The sequence below is a fragment of the Dunckerocampus dactyliophorus genome, chromosome 4 (assembly GCF_027744805.1).
Source record: "Dunckerocampus dactyliophorus isolate RoL2022-P2 chromosome 4, RoL_Ddac_1.1, whole genome shotgun sequence".
NCBI lineage: Eukaryota > Metazoa > Chordata > Actinopteri > Syngnathiformes > Syngnathidae > Dunckerocampus > Dunckerocampus dactyliophorus.
The window spans coordinates 4854834-4870685 of NC_072822.1; the positions used below are offsets into that span (position 1 = coordinate 4854834).

Consider the following 15852-nt stretch of genomic DNA (forward strand, 5'->3'; position numbering starts at 1 on the left):
ATTTGCTGCTCCAAACAAACTGGGCTATGTTGGAAAAGCGAGCAGTGATGCTAAAGATCGTAAACCATGGGTGTCCAAACATTTTTCAGAGATGGCCACATACTGAAAAATGAAAGAATGCAAGGGCCACTTAGATATTTTGTAAAGCAGATATGCTAAGAAGAAATGCATCTAAGCTTTGTGATACCCGTATAGGTGAAAGTTTCTTTTGTTATTTCAGTTTGAACCTTCCTCTTAAATAATCTTCATAAAGTTTCCTCTCATATATTATATCTTTATTCCCATAATATTTAGACTTTTTTTCCAATAATATTTATAACTTTTTCCCCAACCTAATTTTCCACAAATTCCAACTTTATTTTGTTTGTTTCTCATAATAGTATGATATTTTAAAAAAGTATGTTTCAATATTTCCACTCTATGCTACTAGTATTACATTATTTTTCCTCATATTCTAAATTATTTCTCATAAAATTGTGACTTTTTTTCCGTGTTACAATATTTTTTGGACTTTATTCTCGTAAAATTACATTGAAAAAAGTTTTTTATTTTTAGAATTGCCACGGGCCAATAAAAAACAGCTGCGGACCGCAAACGGCCCCCGGGCTGCACTTATAAACCTCTAAACGGATGAAACCTATTCTCCCATGTGCTTAAGCGGTAAAAGGTGCACAACTGCTCTGCTTAAGTCTGTCACTGTGCGCTTTGGTTATTTCAATATAAAACATCAAAAAACATTATTTTTAACTGTTTTTTTTTTTTTTTGTCTTCAAAAACATTATTCCAAAAATGGGTCTTGAAAACTAGAAGTGGTCTGATAATAAATGAAAATACTTATTAAAGTTATCAACAGCCTAAAGGCTGTGTAGGGGTGTCCCGATCCGATATTGATGTTGGATATCGATGTGATATCAGCAAAATAAAGTAGTATCTGATTATAACGGCCTCCATCTAAAATCTCCAATATCAGCACTCCAATACAATCAGTCTATTTTGAGGCTCCAGCACTTCTAACTAGCAGTGCCTGGATCGAGCCCACGTGATCACAACAACAGTGTTAGCAAAAAGCATTTTTTTTCACACCTACTGTTGTTCTGATTGATGATTAATATCACTCGATCAAGCCTTTTCTAGCATTCCACACTACCAAATACGTAATAAAAGTACAGAAGATTTGTGCTCATGTCGGATCGGATTGATATTGATACTGGTATCAGCCGATACTGAAGGCTGCAAAATAGGTATTGTGTCGGAAGTGAAAAAGTTGCAATGGGACACCCCTAATGCTGTGTTTTAGGTAGCGCTGTGTCACTCACTCCTGCTCATAATCAGTATTTACTCTGAATGTTCTGAATGTTCTGAACTTCTGTTTGCATGCCAGTGTTGTATTGAGCAGAATGGACTACATGTGTCATGATGGGAGGTTTGAGTGGATGCTTAGCCCAACTTCTCGTAGATGACGTTCTGCCACTGTCTTTTAGATAGCAAACCATTTTAGGAATCACACAAAAATAGCATCTAACGTTAAATCTGCGGAATCTTGTAGAAATTCACACAATGCGAATGAAATGCTGTCATGTATGATCTTGTGTTGACTTTCACTTTGTTTCTTATTATGGGAGAATAAAGAATGAGTGATAGCCCGTAAAATGTGTCGTCAACTGACGACAGCCTGTCACATGCTAAGCCTATCTATGCCAGCGTGTGTGATCGCTCACGTTTCAATCTCATTCCACTTTTTGGCATCTTTGTTTACACATCATATGACTGGCTGGCGGCATCTAGCTAGCTCGTTTTCGATCACCATCACAACTTACTTACTTTTTGAAAGTGCCGCTTAACAATCTTGCTCTCTTGTTGTCATTGTAATACTTATGGCTTGTCTTCACAACACTCGCTGTGTGTCTAAGTTGCTCAACAGAAACACGTAGTGCGTCCAGCTTTGGACAGTGACGCTATCACAGGGGTCTCCAACAGGTAGCTCACCAGCTGATGTTGAGTAGTTCACCAAAGAATATTTGCTTCATCTCTTAGTATTTTTGTAAGTGTTCTATTCAAACATGACGCCTGTATTTAATGACAAACGATCACACTGAGTGGAGACGTGCTTTGTAAATCAAGTGCAGTTTAAATGTTGGCAGTCACACAAAACACAAATAGCTCACCTCTTCTTTTTGTCAAAGTAGTTTTAATAGCGCTGCAAGTTGGATACACCTGTGATATCATAACCCTGGACTCTCAATGTAAACTCTTTATACAGGATAGATGTCTATGACAAAAATATTGAAGTTGTTATTGTGTTAATTGTGTTATTTTGGACTAAATATATTATTGAACAATTCGTTTCCCATGTGTTGGTATTACTGTATAACAGGCATCAAATTAGGCTTGTGTCAAATAGTTCAACATATAGTACTTTTGTACTAGTCACATAGTACTATTGGACTAAATAGGTCAGGTAACAAAAAGGGGCTCGACATTTTACACTCTAAACTTTGCCATTAAATTAACAGTTTTGCAATGTTCTCCGTTCATGTTCTGCAGGTCGTTGAAAAAATTATAAAAATAAATAAGTTAATAAATGTCATAAAAATAGCTATTTGTCATATTTAAAAAAAAAATGCAGACACGACAGTCTGTCCTCCCATGCAGCCCACCACCACAGCTTCAAAAAAATCCTAGGGGAAACCCTGCATCCCATTCCAAAAGTTAGCCAAGCCACATCCGCTTCTGAAATACTTGGCAAAACTGAATATCTAGCGTCAGTAAATATAAGGAAGTATTTTTGCATTTAATTAACAGACATTTTATTTACTGGCACAAATGTACACACTAAGTGTAAAAGGTAAAAAACGGAATTCTAAAAAAAAAAATTAGAACGGAAAAAGCGGAATTTGGGAAAAATAAACACAATTCGGGAAACAATGAAACTGATTTCATAGGGCCCTACAAGTAGTTGAGACTGAATCAACAGCACCTCTGCCGGTTGTCCAAGAAGTGCACTCTGTTTTGCCCCATTTGCTTCAACACGACTGGCTGTCATGAAGCTGATCTATCTTATGTTTACGTTGCATCGCTACCTGGCTGGATGCAATAGCTCCCTAAAGCACTGCGTCTTAACTGTCATTTCTCCTAACACCGTATGAGATTTTCAGAGTAAACACAACCCCAGAGCTTCTCGCTTCCTCTCTCATCCCCGTTGTGGATGTCATTGTGCTCAGCATTTCAGAGATGGGTCCAAGTCTCTAATGAGACCCGAGTCTGATATTATGTCCATTAGCACGAGGATTATGTGCAACTCAAATGGCATAACTGAGGTAAAAAGGTGACATTGGAAGTGCTGTGCTCAGAGGAGCACATCACAATGGCTAATTTAGCCTCAAATGAAGTAAGTCTGCGTTACAGTATTGCACAGTGGCGGCCTTCATTTCTTTTCCAACAGCGTGGGGCTGTTGGCTTCAATACCTTTTAGGTGAAAATGAAAACATTCTATTTGTTTTATTTTTTTGGAACGCCTGCTGTAACTATATGCTGTTACTTTGTCATGCAGGGACAGCAGCTGCTTCCAAATAAGCGCAGGCTTTTAGTTATTCCTTCATGTTGTTGTTCAAAAAGTCCTTTTTTCACCCTCCGCCTCCTCCTCCTCTTCATGTCTGACGAAGCGTGGAAGGCAGCCTGTATATAGGAGATCAATACCAGAGTGAGGCTGTTGCATTGTTTTAGTCCAAACAACAGTGATGAGAGCTGAACACGGTCGCTTATTGGATTCTCAGAGCCCCTTCATGCTGCTTGGATTTTGTTTTTCCACAAGTGTGAGAGTTTAAACAAGGTCTTTCCAGCCATATATGGTAAACTGAGGTCACATCAGTCACTATAAGGCGGTGGAACCATTTCATTGGATTCCAGCCATTCAGAGTGAAAAGTAGTGACGAAAACAGTAGAAAAAGTTGTCATTAAATGTAATGGGAACTATTACAGTACACTGACTTAGCGGTACCATAAATATTATTATACTAATAAATAAAGAAACACATTTGATATCACTTAGATATTCCTTTTTTAGTTTGAATAAATTACTATTACTATAACTTCTAAAAATTAGGGGATGCCGATATTGGCATAAAAATGAGATATTGCTTCATATCGTTATTGTTTTTTCTACCGATAATCATATCGGCGCAAGAGTAATAACGTCGTGCTCCACACAGCAAGTATATCCGTGGATTGTAAATATGCAACTTGCAAAGACTCTAATGTATGTAATACTTCTAATTTAAAATCTCAGGAAGAAGCACTCGGAGTCACACTCAGCTAGCGTACAGTACATGCAGCAAAATAAGAAGCCGCCAGAGCAGAGTTTCATACTTTGCACTTTACTTTGTTCTTATATGGATGTTGTGCCACATAGAAATGTGCAGCTTTCCAAATTCTGACCGGCATGATGTAATTCAGGGGTGTCCAAAGTGCAGCCCAGGTGCCATTTGCGGCCTGCGGCTGTTATCAAAATATTAAGAGGAAAAAAAAAAAAAGTTGGAATCTAACGAGAAAAAGGTGTCATTTTACAAGAATGACATTGGTTATGGTTATAGTTATGGTTGAATTTATTTTGAACATGCAGACAGTTTACATCGAAATACTCAATGTTACAATTCACACTTCCACGTGTCGGAAAAGCAGTAGGAAGAAGCAGAACTTATTTAATCCTACCCCCTCTCCGTTTCACATCAATCGCTAATACATTTGGTCACTTCCTGTATTCAACATGCGCATATTCACTATTTACATTGTTTTTCCATACAATAAAAGCAGATGTTTGTAAACAAAAAACAAACCAAAAAAAGGTCTTTCCCTTTCCCTTGTTGTTGAAATATTCTGAGGAAAAATAACATCATTTTAGTTGCATAAACTATAAATATGAAAGAAAAAAAGTCGTAATATTATGAGAAACAAACAAAACAATGATTAAAAGTTGGAATTTTTGGAAAATTAGGTTGGGGAAGAAGTAATATTACGAGAAGAAAGTTTAAAAGAAGGAAGTCGAAATAGTTGGAAAATTAAAACAAAAAACAGCAGAAATGGAAAAAACTGCTGAGTTTTTACGAGAATAAAGTGAAAATATTAAGAGAAAATGGTGCAATTTTACAAAAATAAGCTAGGAAAAATAATGTCATTTTAGTAGCATAGAGTTGAAATGTTAAACAAACCAAAAAATATTTTAAGTGGGAATATTATGAGAAATAAGCAAAATAAGGTTCCTATTTTTGGAAAATTAAGCTTGGGAAAAAGTTATTATATTGGAATAAAGTCACAATATATGACAAGAAAATGTATTAAGATTATTTACGTACAAAATTTAAAATATTTGGAAAAATAAAAGAAAACAGCAAAAATTGGGGAAAAAAAGAGCAAAGACCAAAGTTCATACTAATAAACACTTTTTTGCCAGTATCACAAACTGCATGCACATGCAGTTTTTTCTTGAAATAGATACCATTTTTTAGCATATCTTTTCATTTTTTAGCATCTTTTCATTTTTCAGTACGTGGCCCTCACTGGAAAAAGTTTGGACACCCCTGATTTCATTGGCTTCTTATTAGTGAATGTGTTAAGGCTTACCTGTCCTACGTGTCGATAGTTGGAGAACACGTTATTTCAGTTGACTATTGCTCATGATTTGTTTGAAGAAGAGAATTTTTTTGTAAATAAAAGTTTAAAATAAATATGGCACTTTTTCTATATCTTACGTTGGCATGTTGCAGTCTCTGTCTTATTTTGTGTTCATTTATTTAAAAATGAAATGTATCTAGTGCCATTGCAGTAAAAGAACCATCATGTGTTCATTGCATGACTTCAGTTTGAGCAAGAGCTGCTGTCGTTATCGGCATCGTTAATGAAGTGCTGGACAATATTTGGTAAGACGGCCTATATCGAGCATCTGTGCTAAAGAGTCCCTTTATGAGAACAACGCAGTGTATAAAATAAAACATGCAGTTTTTATCCTACAATTTAAATGCAAACACCACACTGACAGTAGAGTACAATTAATTCTATTCTACTATATATGTGTTTGAAGCAGGAGCCCTTTTTCCCTGCACGAGCCCTTCCTTTGATGACCGTTAGATGGCAGCATTGACTTTTGTTCCGCTTTTAAAAGCAGCTGCCGCATCCATGTAGTCGCTGAATGATGCAGACATTTTGCACAACGTCAACATTAAATTGTAGTGTTGGAATAACTGGCCAGGGAAATGCCATTAATGGCATTATTACTTTGTCTTCTACTCTTTTTATGCTAATATTTTTTGTTTGTCAGATGAATTGCCGCTTGCCTTTTTATGCAACTTTTCATTGATCACTTTGGCTCTTAGCGCTGTTCATTCATTATTAGGGTTTTTTCATCAATGGTGAAGTCATAATGAGGGATTAAGTCGGCCTTATGTCTCAAAGACAAAGAATGTTCTGCAGCTCCAACCACTAGAGATAACATTAGCACTTGTGTTTTTGGAAGTAGTGATTTATATAAAAATAAATAAATTAAAAAAAGTAATTTAATCATTTTAGTGGCTTTAGTGTCTCAATCTAATCTATTTTAATTAGCATGATTCAGGTTCCTGTGGTGCTTTGCAGTACATGTGATTAATCAGTGTCTTGCCCCTATTATATGAACACTCTTTATTATATGGTTTAACATGTAAAACGCTTCATTTGAGATTTAAGTGGCCTTTCTTTAATGTCTTTAGGATGTCCTGAACAATTTGGGCTCCTCTGAGCTGGATGAAGATGATCTCATGTTGGATCTGGACCTGTCTGACGATCAACGCCATCGTCACGGTAATTTATTAGTGTGTGTGTGTGTGTTTTTTTTTTACACAGGCACATCTACACATCTTTACAATAATAATTGATTGGATTTATATAGCACCTTTTGAGACACCCTAAGCGCTTTACACAGAGAAGCAATTATTCATTCACTCCACAGTCACACACCGGTGGTGGTAAACTACATTTGTAGCCACAGCCGCCCTGAGGTAACCTGACGCAAAAGTGGCTGCCTGTCTGCGCGAATGCCCTCTCCAAACATCCATTCACATTCATACCATTCCAGTGTGGGCTGGCGAAGTGTCTTGCTCAAGGACACAACACCGGGAACGGAGGATGTGGGATTCGGATCCACGACTTTCCACTTTCTGGACAACCTGCTCTAGAACTTGCCGGGTTGATTAGAACTGCACTGCATCACTCTGTTTCGGTTCCCTCGTTTAGCTACATGAGCTAGCATGATGCAACGACCACAATAACAAACGTCTTGCTATATTGATACTTTTATGACAGAATGCCATCAAAACTGAACATGATTTTTAGTATTAATAATTTACTTATGTATAGATCACATTTATTTAAAATATTGTATGACATAATTTGAGTTACACACATTTTATGATACATACATATATATATATATATAATTTTTTTTGTAATAGAATCCATGCTACAGCTCTTATATGGTATACCTAATGAAATGGCTGCAATTTTAATTGTTTGTATCAAAAGTCATGTTCTTTTTTCCTCCACTCTGTGTTCTCTTCATTTTGTCACCTCTCGCTCCTCCTTCAATCTCTCCGTGGACACTTGCATCTTCAGCTGGAGTCTTTGAACGTACGGCACAACAACTTTGATATACTTGCCTCATTTACAGCATGTTTTTCCCCTCCGCACTTTATTCCAGACATGCCTCACGCTTGAAAAATGATTAGTAAGGTACAAGGGATGCCTGCTGCTGGTGCTCTAAAGCCTCGTCTATATTTTATGTTTTTTTTTTTGTTGTTTTTTTTTTTGCTTTTGTTGTAACGTGTGAAAAGATGAATGAGTTTTTGCCTGTGAAAACACCTCAGTTGCGTGTTTTAACCGTTGTTGGATTGTTACAAATCGTCGGTGAAATGTTGATATGCTGATTGGGGAGGCGCTCGTGTCGCTTATTTTGTAAATAGTCAAGTAGGGCAATTGATGAACTTTCTGAGTACGACACTGGTTTAATCACTCTCTGTTGAGTAGGAACAATCATAAGCTCTTATGATGCACATTGTGTCCTTGCTGGAAATGTTAGCGTCATCGACCTATACAGCAAATGCCTCAAAATGTCATACAATTTGAAGTTCTAAACTACATTTTTTGGGGGGAAAACTGAAGTCAAACAAAACCAGGAGTTCAAACCATTATTCATCCAGTCGGAATCATTAAGTGTGCTTTGCTTGTTAATGGAATTTTTTTCAATCGTGCCACCAAAGAAGGGTTCCAAGTGCAATGAGGAAAAGTGATAATAACCACAGAACCAGAAACAGAAATTTCTGCAACAACGGAAAGGGTTTGATGTCCGATTCTAGTACTCCTGAACCGCTGCACACAAAAGGGTGAAAATTTGTCCAAACATTCGCACCTACTGTGTTGCGTGTGCTGTTTTTTTTCTGACAAGTACACCACAGGGTGGCGCTGGTATTAAAACCAACAGTTTGTCCATTTTGGCTATGATTGTACAACTAGTGTACAGTGGTCCCTCGTTTATAGTGGTTAATTGGCTCCAGACCCTACCACGATAAATTAATTTCCACGATATGGGATTCAATGTTAATAAATGAAATATTTTCGTAGTTACAGCATAGAAAACCTGTTTGACTTTCTAAATATGGTTTGTGACATTATGAGAGCCTTGTAGACATGAAATAACACGCCTATAGTCACCTAAACACTCATATTATTCATTGTTAACAACACATTCCGAAACTCTTATGCTGCAGGGACTCGAGCTAATGAGCTAACCAGTTAGCCACAAGTGTATTTCTTCAAACTTAAGAAGCCAAAAACTTACCGCTTCCACATGGAACACTCTATTGTGTAGCACATGCCTTGGCTGACTTCATGCAGTGTTAAGGTAATGTAAGGTAAGGTAACGTCTCCATGTTTGGTGCCATTACTGCCGCCTGGTGACCAGAACACTACATATCACTTGTATTTCAATGTGCTGTGACTAATAATAGACCATAGTCTACCACTAAACAGCCATCATTTATTTTTTTAATTCTGAAAAATCCTGATACAGCGAGGGAGCGCTAATCAAACCGCGATATTGCGAGGGACGACTGTACTTAAATATTGAAACCTCACTGAGTAATTGTTGCTTGGTGACATTTATGTTATATTATTCAGTGGTTGTCTTATTTTTACGCTTGTGTGACTGTATGACCCCGGAACTACAGTACATGTACATGGCTTATTGGGCACTATCTGGACAGAAACGTTATACTGTACATCCTCAGAGGCTACTGGCTGAAGGTACCAACATGAATAATACCCCCCCCCCCCCCCCCCCCCCCCCCCGAAAAGACACACTCACACAGCCTTGCATGCTTAGTCATCAACCCTAATGGTTTGCAGACTGTAGTATGAAATTAAGCGTCTGATGAATTATTGCTATAAAGTTGAGAGTTAGTGCAGGCACTCCAAGCGTAAGATTCCTTTGTGTACATTTAGACACTGCTGGGTGAAAAGCAGAGCCAAGCAGATGCACAAAGCCTCTGCATACACACACACACACACACACACACACACACTACAGATACACAGCATTCCAAGTCACTACACACCCGCAGTGGCGCATTCTTTTCTTGCCCAACTCCCAGCCCCCAACACACACACACACACCTCTCTCAGGCGGCTTGTTGGAGTCTTTTATTAAAAAGCAAGCACTTTTATTGCAATTTGTAACCAGTGGTGTTCAGCTGCTGTGTTCCTCCTCCCCAGCTGTGACTCGCATTGTGCAGAATCAGATAGGGTCACTGGGAAGATAAGGGAATATGATGGCACATACAGTACAGTAAAAGTGATGCACTGTGGGCTTCATCGTGAGGTTCTATCCAGGCATGTACAGTGTACGGCTCAAAGACTGTAAAAGTTGGAATTTGACCAACATATGGATGAAAATATGCATGATAACCATCACCATGTTAGTCCATGTGTGCTGTGTATACAGAACACTGACAGAAAAAGGTATTTGTATAGAACAGTGACACAGAAAAGGGGCGTAGAAATGTCTGTGCCATTCATGCAGAACTTAGCAGTAGGTAGGCATCCTTCAGACCTTCAGATCCTTCCTTGTCTCCAGAGACATTCAACATGCCGCCCCCCCCCCCCCCCCCCCCCCCCCCCCCCCCCCCCAGCCTCGCCAGCTTGGTCGAAGGGTACACGAAGCGTTACAATATGGAGCTGGTTTTGGGGTGGGTGAAGTGTCACAATGACTGGGTGGAGGATCGAACCGCCAACCTTCCGGCTCTACCTCCTGAGCCACGGCTTCCCTGGAAGGCTGACACAGAAAAAGGGGCGGAGAATTGTGTGTGCCATTTAAACAGAACAGTGACACAGAAAAAGGCAGGAAAAAAGGGGGGAGCAAAGTCAACGTTTTAACACCTGACACTTCGGTCCTGTTTCGTTGAAAACAATTGTTACACATTTGTCTTGCTGTGTAACAGTGCACACGGTTATGGGAATTTAACCTTCTTCTTCATTTCTGTACAAAGGACACAGGTAGATGGATGCTGGATCTAAAGCATTGTTTTTCAGTGGCAAAATAAGTACTTTATAGTGACACTTTTAAGGTGATTTTATTCTGCCCCGTGTTACTAAAGTTAAGAGAGCGTTGCAACATATTAATAGTTTAATGGTTAACTTCTTTTTGCACTTGTATCGCTTTTGAAAATGTCAAAATGTTCCTCAAAACATTGTGTGTACACTTAATACGGTTGCTTCCCATGGTAAATATAGTTTGAAGACATGTTTTTGTGCGCTTGTGTGCAGTTTCCAGAGAAAACTCCAGCCAATCTTTGGCTTCCTGTCTCAACTTGCTCCCATCACCCATTGACCCCTCTGGAGATCGCATCCTGGGAAAAGACAACTGTCCGAGGTGAGACTAGACACAAATAAAATATACTTTCATTCGGCAATGGTTGTACAACTGCACTGCATCATACTGAGAGCCGTTTCGAATATTTAGCTTGCCTCATCAAGCTGAATAAGAGCTACAAACTAACTACCTGAAGCCGCAATATTGAAATATTCATGCCCATGTTCGATGAATGCCTCTGTGACAGTGTTAAACGGTATGTGAAAAGTTTTCATGCATCTCTCACGCTGGATCTCCACGGATAGCTAGACCACAGGGGGGTATATTCTCTGCAACACACACCACCGGGGGGGGGTTATCGTCTCCTAGAAATTGCTGATCTAGTGTCTTGCCTGACATGACACACACACACACACACACACACACGTTGATGAAACGACTCGGGCGCAGACAGACGGCCCGCCAAATAAATGAATTAGTAAGCTCTTTCTCTTTGAATAAACATGAAAGGTGTCTTTTCTGTTCTCCCCTCGACTTTCCAGTAGCCCACAGCTGAAACAGAACTTTCAGTTTCTTCCTTTTCCTGATTTGTCCAAGTTTTTACTAGCCTCAACACACACACACACACACACACAGTGCTGCCCTGTGCATGCGCCTATTTGTTTTTATGGAGACGGTTTGTAATAAATGCTTTATGTCACCGGCGGCTTTGTGTAGCAGTGTGTCTTACAAGCCAGCAAGCGATTATGACTTTTACCTTCTAGTCATCCTCCATTGACCGAGATTTATTTGCCGTCTCCTTGCACCTGAAGACTAAAGGTCTTTTGCTGCAGAAACCGACATTTGAACCCCTTTGTTCACTGACACTTGTGTGAGTCAGTGTGGAGTGCACTTTGACAGATCTATACCACCACTATTGAGACATTACACTTACCCTTGACTGCTGCTTTTATTTATTTTTTTTTCCCTAAAGTGAAGAGAGAGAGTTTCTGTGTCGACACGGCATCAGTGAATTCCTCACCCAAGGTTTTTCATCCAAACTCAAGTCCCACTTCATCTGCTTGTTTGTGTAAGTGCTCTCACCTTATAGGGTTAGGTGAGAATCTTCCTATTGTACCTACTGTGCACCTCGCCTCATCCAGTGGTGGCTTTATACGAAAATCAAAACTGTGAACCATAAAGTCCCCTTTTGTCTCGACTATTGCATTTTCACTGGTAAAAGTAAGTACTTCCAGGTGCTATTTCAAGTACCATTGCTACATTATTTTATTTGGCATGTCATCACATTTGAGGGTACACATGCTAACATTATCACTCTGAATGCTTAAATATTGTACTCCAAATGTCTCTTCTTACCGTGGCCAACATTCCGAGAAGTAAATGCAGAAAAGATCCCGTTCTCTTCCATTGCTGCTCTGCATCTGATGCATGCGAAAACATAAATGGCATACCGCATCAGCCCCTTTTCTACTTGGTACATCTTTCTAGTCCCTGATCACTACTGGCTGCTAATTGGTTGAGCTGAAAAACTTATTTGCTGCCTCTTTGTGGACACACATGCTAACATTATCTTAGATCTAGGGCTGCGATTAACCATTTTCTTTGTCGATTAATCTGAAGTTGTTTTGATTAATCGAGTAATCGGTTAGGCCAGGGGTCGGCGACCTTTCCCATCAAGAGCGCCATCTTGCCTCCCCTTCCAAACGTTTTAATCTGATTTGACGTGTTACAACAACAGAGGTACGTGTGTAGGCCTACTTTCAAATAATTTAAACACCAAACCACGTAGGCCTTTTTGAGTTGTTCTCGTGTTTGTATCAAATTAAAACAAAAGGTAGCCGACTTTAACATAAAAAAGCCCATTAAAGTTCACATATCCGCATATCCGTGCTGTCTGCTCAATATCGTTGACATCACTTGACTCATCACAGGCAAGTGAATATGCTTGCGCTGAATTAATGTCATCAATGTGCCGACTGGAGGTGTTGCCATTCTATTGGTCCTGTCCTTGACTGTCTTTGCAGAAAGAGGCAGTTCTTTCATTTTCTGAATAATTTTCCTGTTTATTTTTGGAGAATAAATTCAGAGAATAGATTCTCTGACATTTATATAATTGATTCTTTCATATATTCTCCACCTGTGAGGGGCTTCCCCCTCCTTACGATCTCCAGTCTCCAGTACAGCGAGGACAACATTAGCTATTATTGATTAATCCAATATCAAATAGTTGTTGATGAAATTGGATAATCAGTTAATCATTGTCTTTTTACCGTGGTAGAGCTAAATAAATACGCTCGTTCTCCCGCATTATTACTGTTTGTTAGCACGTCCATTTGTGACTCATTCATGTTGTCCAATAATTCCTCCAATTCCTCCAACTTCAGTGCTGAAATAAAATGATATCTGGCTAACAGACACAGCGGTCGACTTGCTCTTCCCTGTTGCCTTTCCACTTGTTGATAGGCAGAATTGACAGTCACACTATAAGGACATTACTCCAAAAACAGCATGATAAGGATTATTGACTGCTGTTTTTGATGGCGATAGACTACATAATGGTGCCAAGTCTGAGTTCGTGTAACTGCGGGCAGGTGTGAACTACCCGCTGTGCCGTTCAACATCTTCGCAGCTATCTCCTTACAAATCATTTTCAGGTCTGTCTGGGCCTGTGTGAAATCTTCAGGAGAGGGAGAAGAGGGCAAAAAAAAACAGTTCGCCCAAGGTTTAGTTGCCTCGCGTCTTTCTTTGCCTCTCAGTCTCGCTATCTCTGAGGTTCCATGCTCTCTTGGGTGGGGGGGGGCATCGATTTGCTGGAGGCAAAGCAAGCTCCAGTCTGCACACGCACACAACAGTAACGTGCAAACCTGTCAGTCACTTCGACCGTCCAGGGTATCAGCTGCTGGTTGTCTGATAGGCTGCATAGCACATCTGCTCCACACAGAATGCAGCTGTGTGCTGTCTTAAGTTTAAGATGTCTGTCTCAGTCTGCAGGTAGACAGGCCGACAGACACATTGCGGGCAAACTGGGTACATACGAAGGAGAAAGAGACTGGAAATGTCAGTGAGACAAAAAGTCTCGGAGTCAGGTTGTTTCTCATCATTAGGTACGTACGGCAGTAGCCTGTCAGCCATTCCTGGTGTTGGTAAAACCGACGTGATGAGGACATTTAAGTGTGTTTTGTTTAGTCGGGTGCAATCGGATGGTGCTATCGGAGAGTATACAGGCAGACAGACACATTGGGGCAAACTGGGTACTTCGTTGGGGCAAACTGGGTACAAATGAAGGAGAAAGAGACTGGAAATGTCAGTGAGATAAAAAGTCTCGGTGTCAGGTTGTTTCACATCATTAGGGACACACAGCTGTAGCTTGTCAATTATTCCTGGTGTTAATAAAACCTGCGTGATGAAGACATTTAAGTGTGTTTTGTTTAGTCGGTTGCAAACGGAGAGTGCTAGAGCATTTACACAATTCATCACCGTGAAATCAGTGAGTGAACTTGTTCGATTTTAGATCTAAATAAGTAAATGAGGTGAAGATTCTTCCATGGCCAAAAGTTCCTGTGATATTCCTAGGGAAGTAAGCGATACAGGAGTCTACTTTGTCTAAACATATTCAACTGTGATTTGATGACATTTGAGATGTAAGCATCTGAATTTGTTTGATGGGGTTTTCCATGCGCAAATGCAGAAACCTGATTCTACTACTTATCCCGATGACTGAGCTGGAGCCTAACCCAGCTAACTTGGGGTCAAGAGGAGGGATGGATCCCATGTAGTAGCCAGAACAAAAAAGTAAGTGCTTCATTTTGGTGCGGAATGAATGCAGACAGCCACTTGCAAAAAGTGCTTAAAGGTGTCTTATAAATCTCAACAGAGGGACACAGAGTCTGACATTCTTTTTAAACTTTATTTACACCTTAATACACCGACACTTCCTCATTATCAACCAGATGTGTGGACTTGGACTCAAGCCAGACACAAGTCATAATTTTGATGACACTGGACTGAACTTGACAATATCATCAAAGACTTGCAACTTGACTTGGACTGTGACGTCAATGACTCGGGACGTGGCTCAGATTTTAGTCTGATGACTTGAAAATACTCGAGATTGTCAGTGAGTATACTGAGTAAAATGTGTCCCCCATTCAAAGTATTCAGCTGATCATTATGAATCAATCACTTCTTTTTTTTAATGTATATTATTAAAGTCTTTAAATTACTCTTCTGTTCCACTTACATGTCACAAACGTTTGTCAGAAATTGGACCAAATGTATGTTTTTCTTTTTAAAAGTACTGATTTGGTGCCGGTATCAGATAACTTGAAACTTTTAGGGTGAGAGATGGGGTCCACCCTGAACCGGTCGCCGGTCAATCACAGACCACAGATAGACAAGATGGATAATTTAGAGTCTCCGGTCAGTCTAATCACTGGAGTAGGAAATCACAGTAGACTGTAGTCTCCTAGCATTAACCCACATACAGTCAAAAAAAACCTCCACACACATTTAGTTTTGATGTTATTCGTTCAGTACATCTGCCAGATAGTGTAATCTCAGCAGAATAACCCCAAAACACCTCCTACTCCAGTGTATCATTACACACAATCACTGATGCTCGTTTGTAACAGATTGGCTTCGGCACCATTTGTAGCACAGAGTGGATTCACTTTCGATCTGTGTCCAATTAATAAGTCACCAAGGATTGGTTCATTAAGTGATAACAGAACAAAGTCTTTTGCATTGTTTATGTATCAGGTGCAGCTGTGCGAGAGTACGTTGGTGAATATCACTCTCTGAAACCATAAGAGTCGTGCTGGACGTCGAGTTGGCAATCTGGGCTTTAGCTTGATGGCTAGCGCTCTTGACTCTCATTCAGCTGACCTTGGTCGGACCTCAGGGTGGAACGTGGGGCTGGCTGAACCAGGCGGGTTATATTTGTCTCTGCCTGCTGTGTCAGACTT

At 39.7% G+C, this 15852-nt stretch overlaps 1 protein-coding gene across 12 annotated transcripts in view; it reads left to right on the plus strand.

The window, feature by feature from the left end:
- The window catches only part of ccser1 (coiled-coil serine-rich protein 1), a 140072-nt gene that overhangs the window by 12552 nt on the left and 111668 nt on the right, over nt 1-15852 (plus strand). For all 12 annotated transcript variants that reach the window (XR_008570094.1, XM_054774139.1, XM_054774138.1 and 9 more), the window contains exons 5-6: nt 6738-6828; nt 10843-10948. Coding sequence is in view for 11 of the 12 variants with exons in the window: in XM_054774139.1 (XP_054630114.1) it covers nt 6738-6828; nt 10843-10948 (197 nt within the window). In the remaining variant the exon portion in view is untranslated. The remainder of the gene's footprint in view (nt 1-6737; nt 6829-10842; nt 10949-15852) is intronic.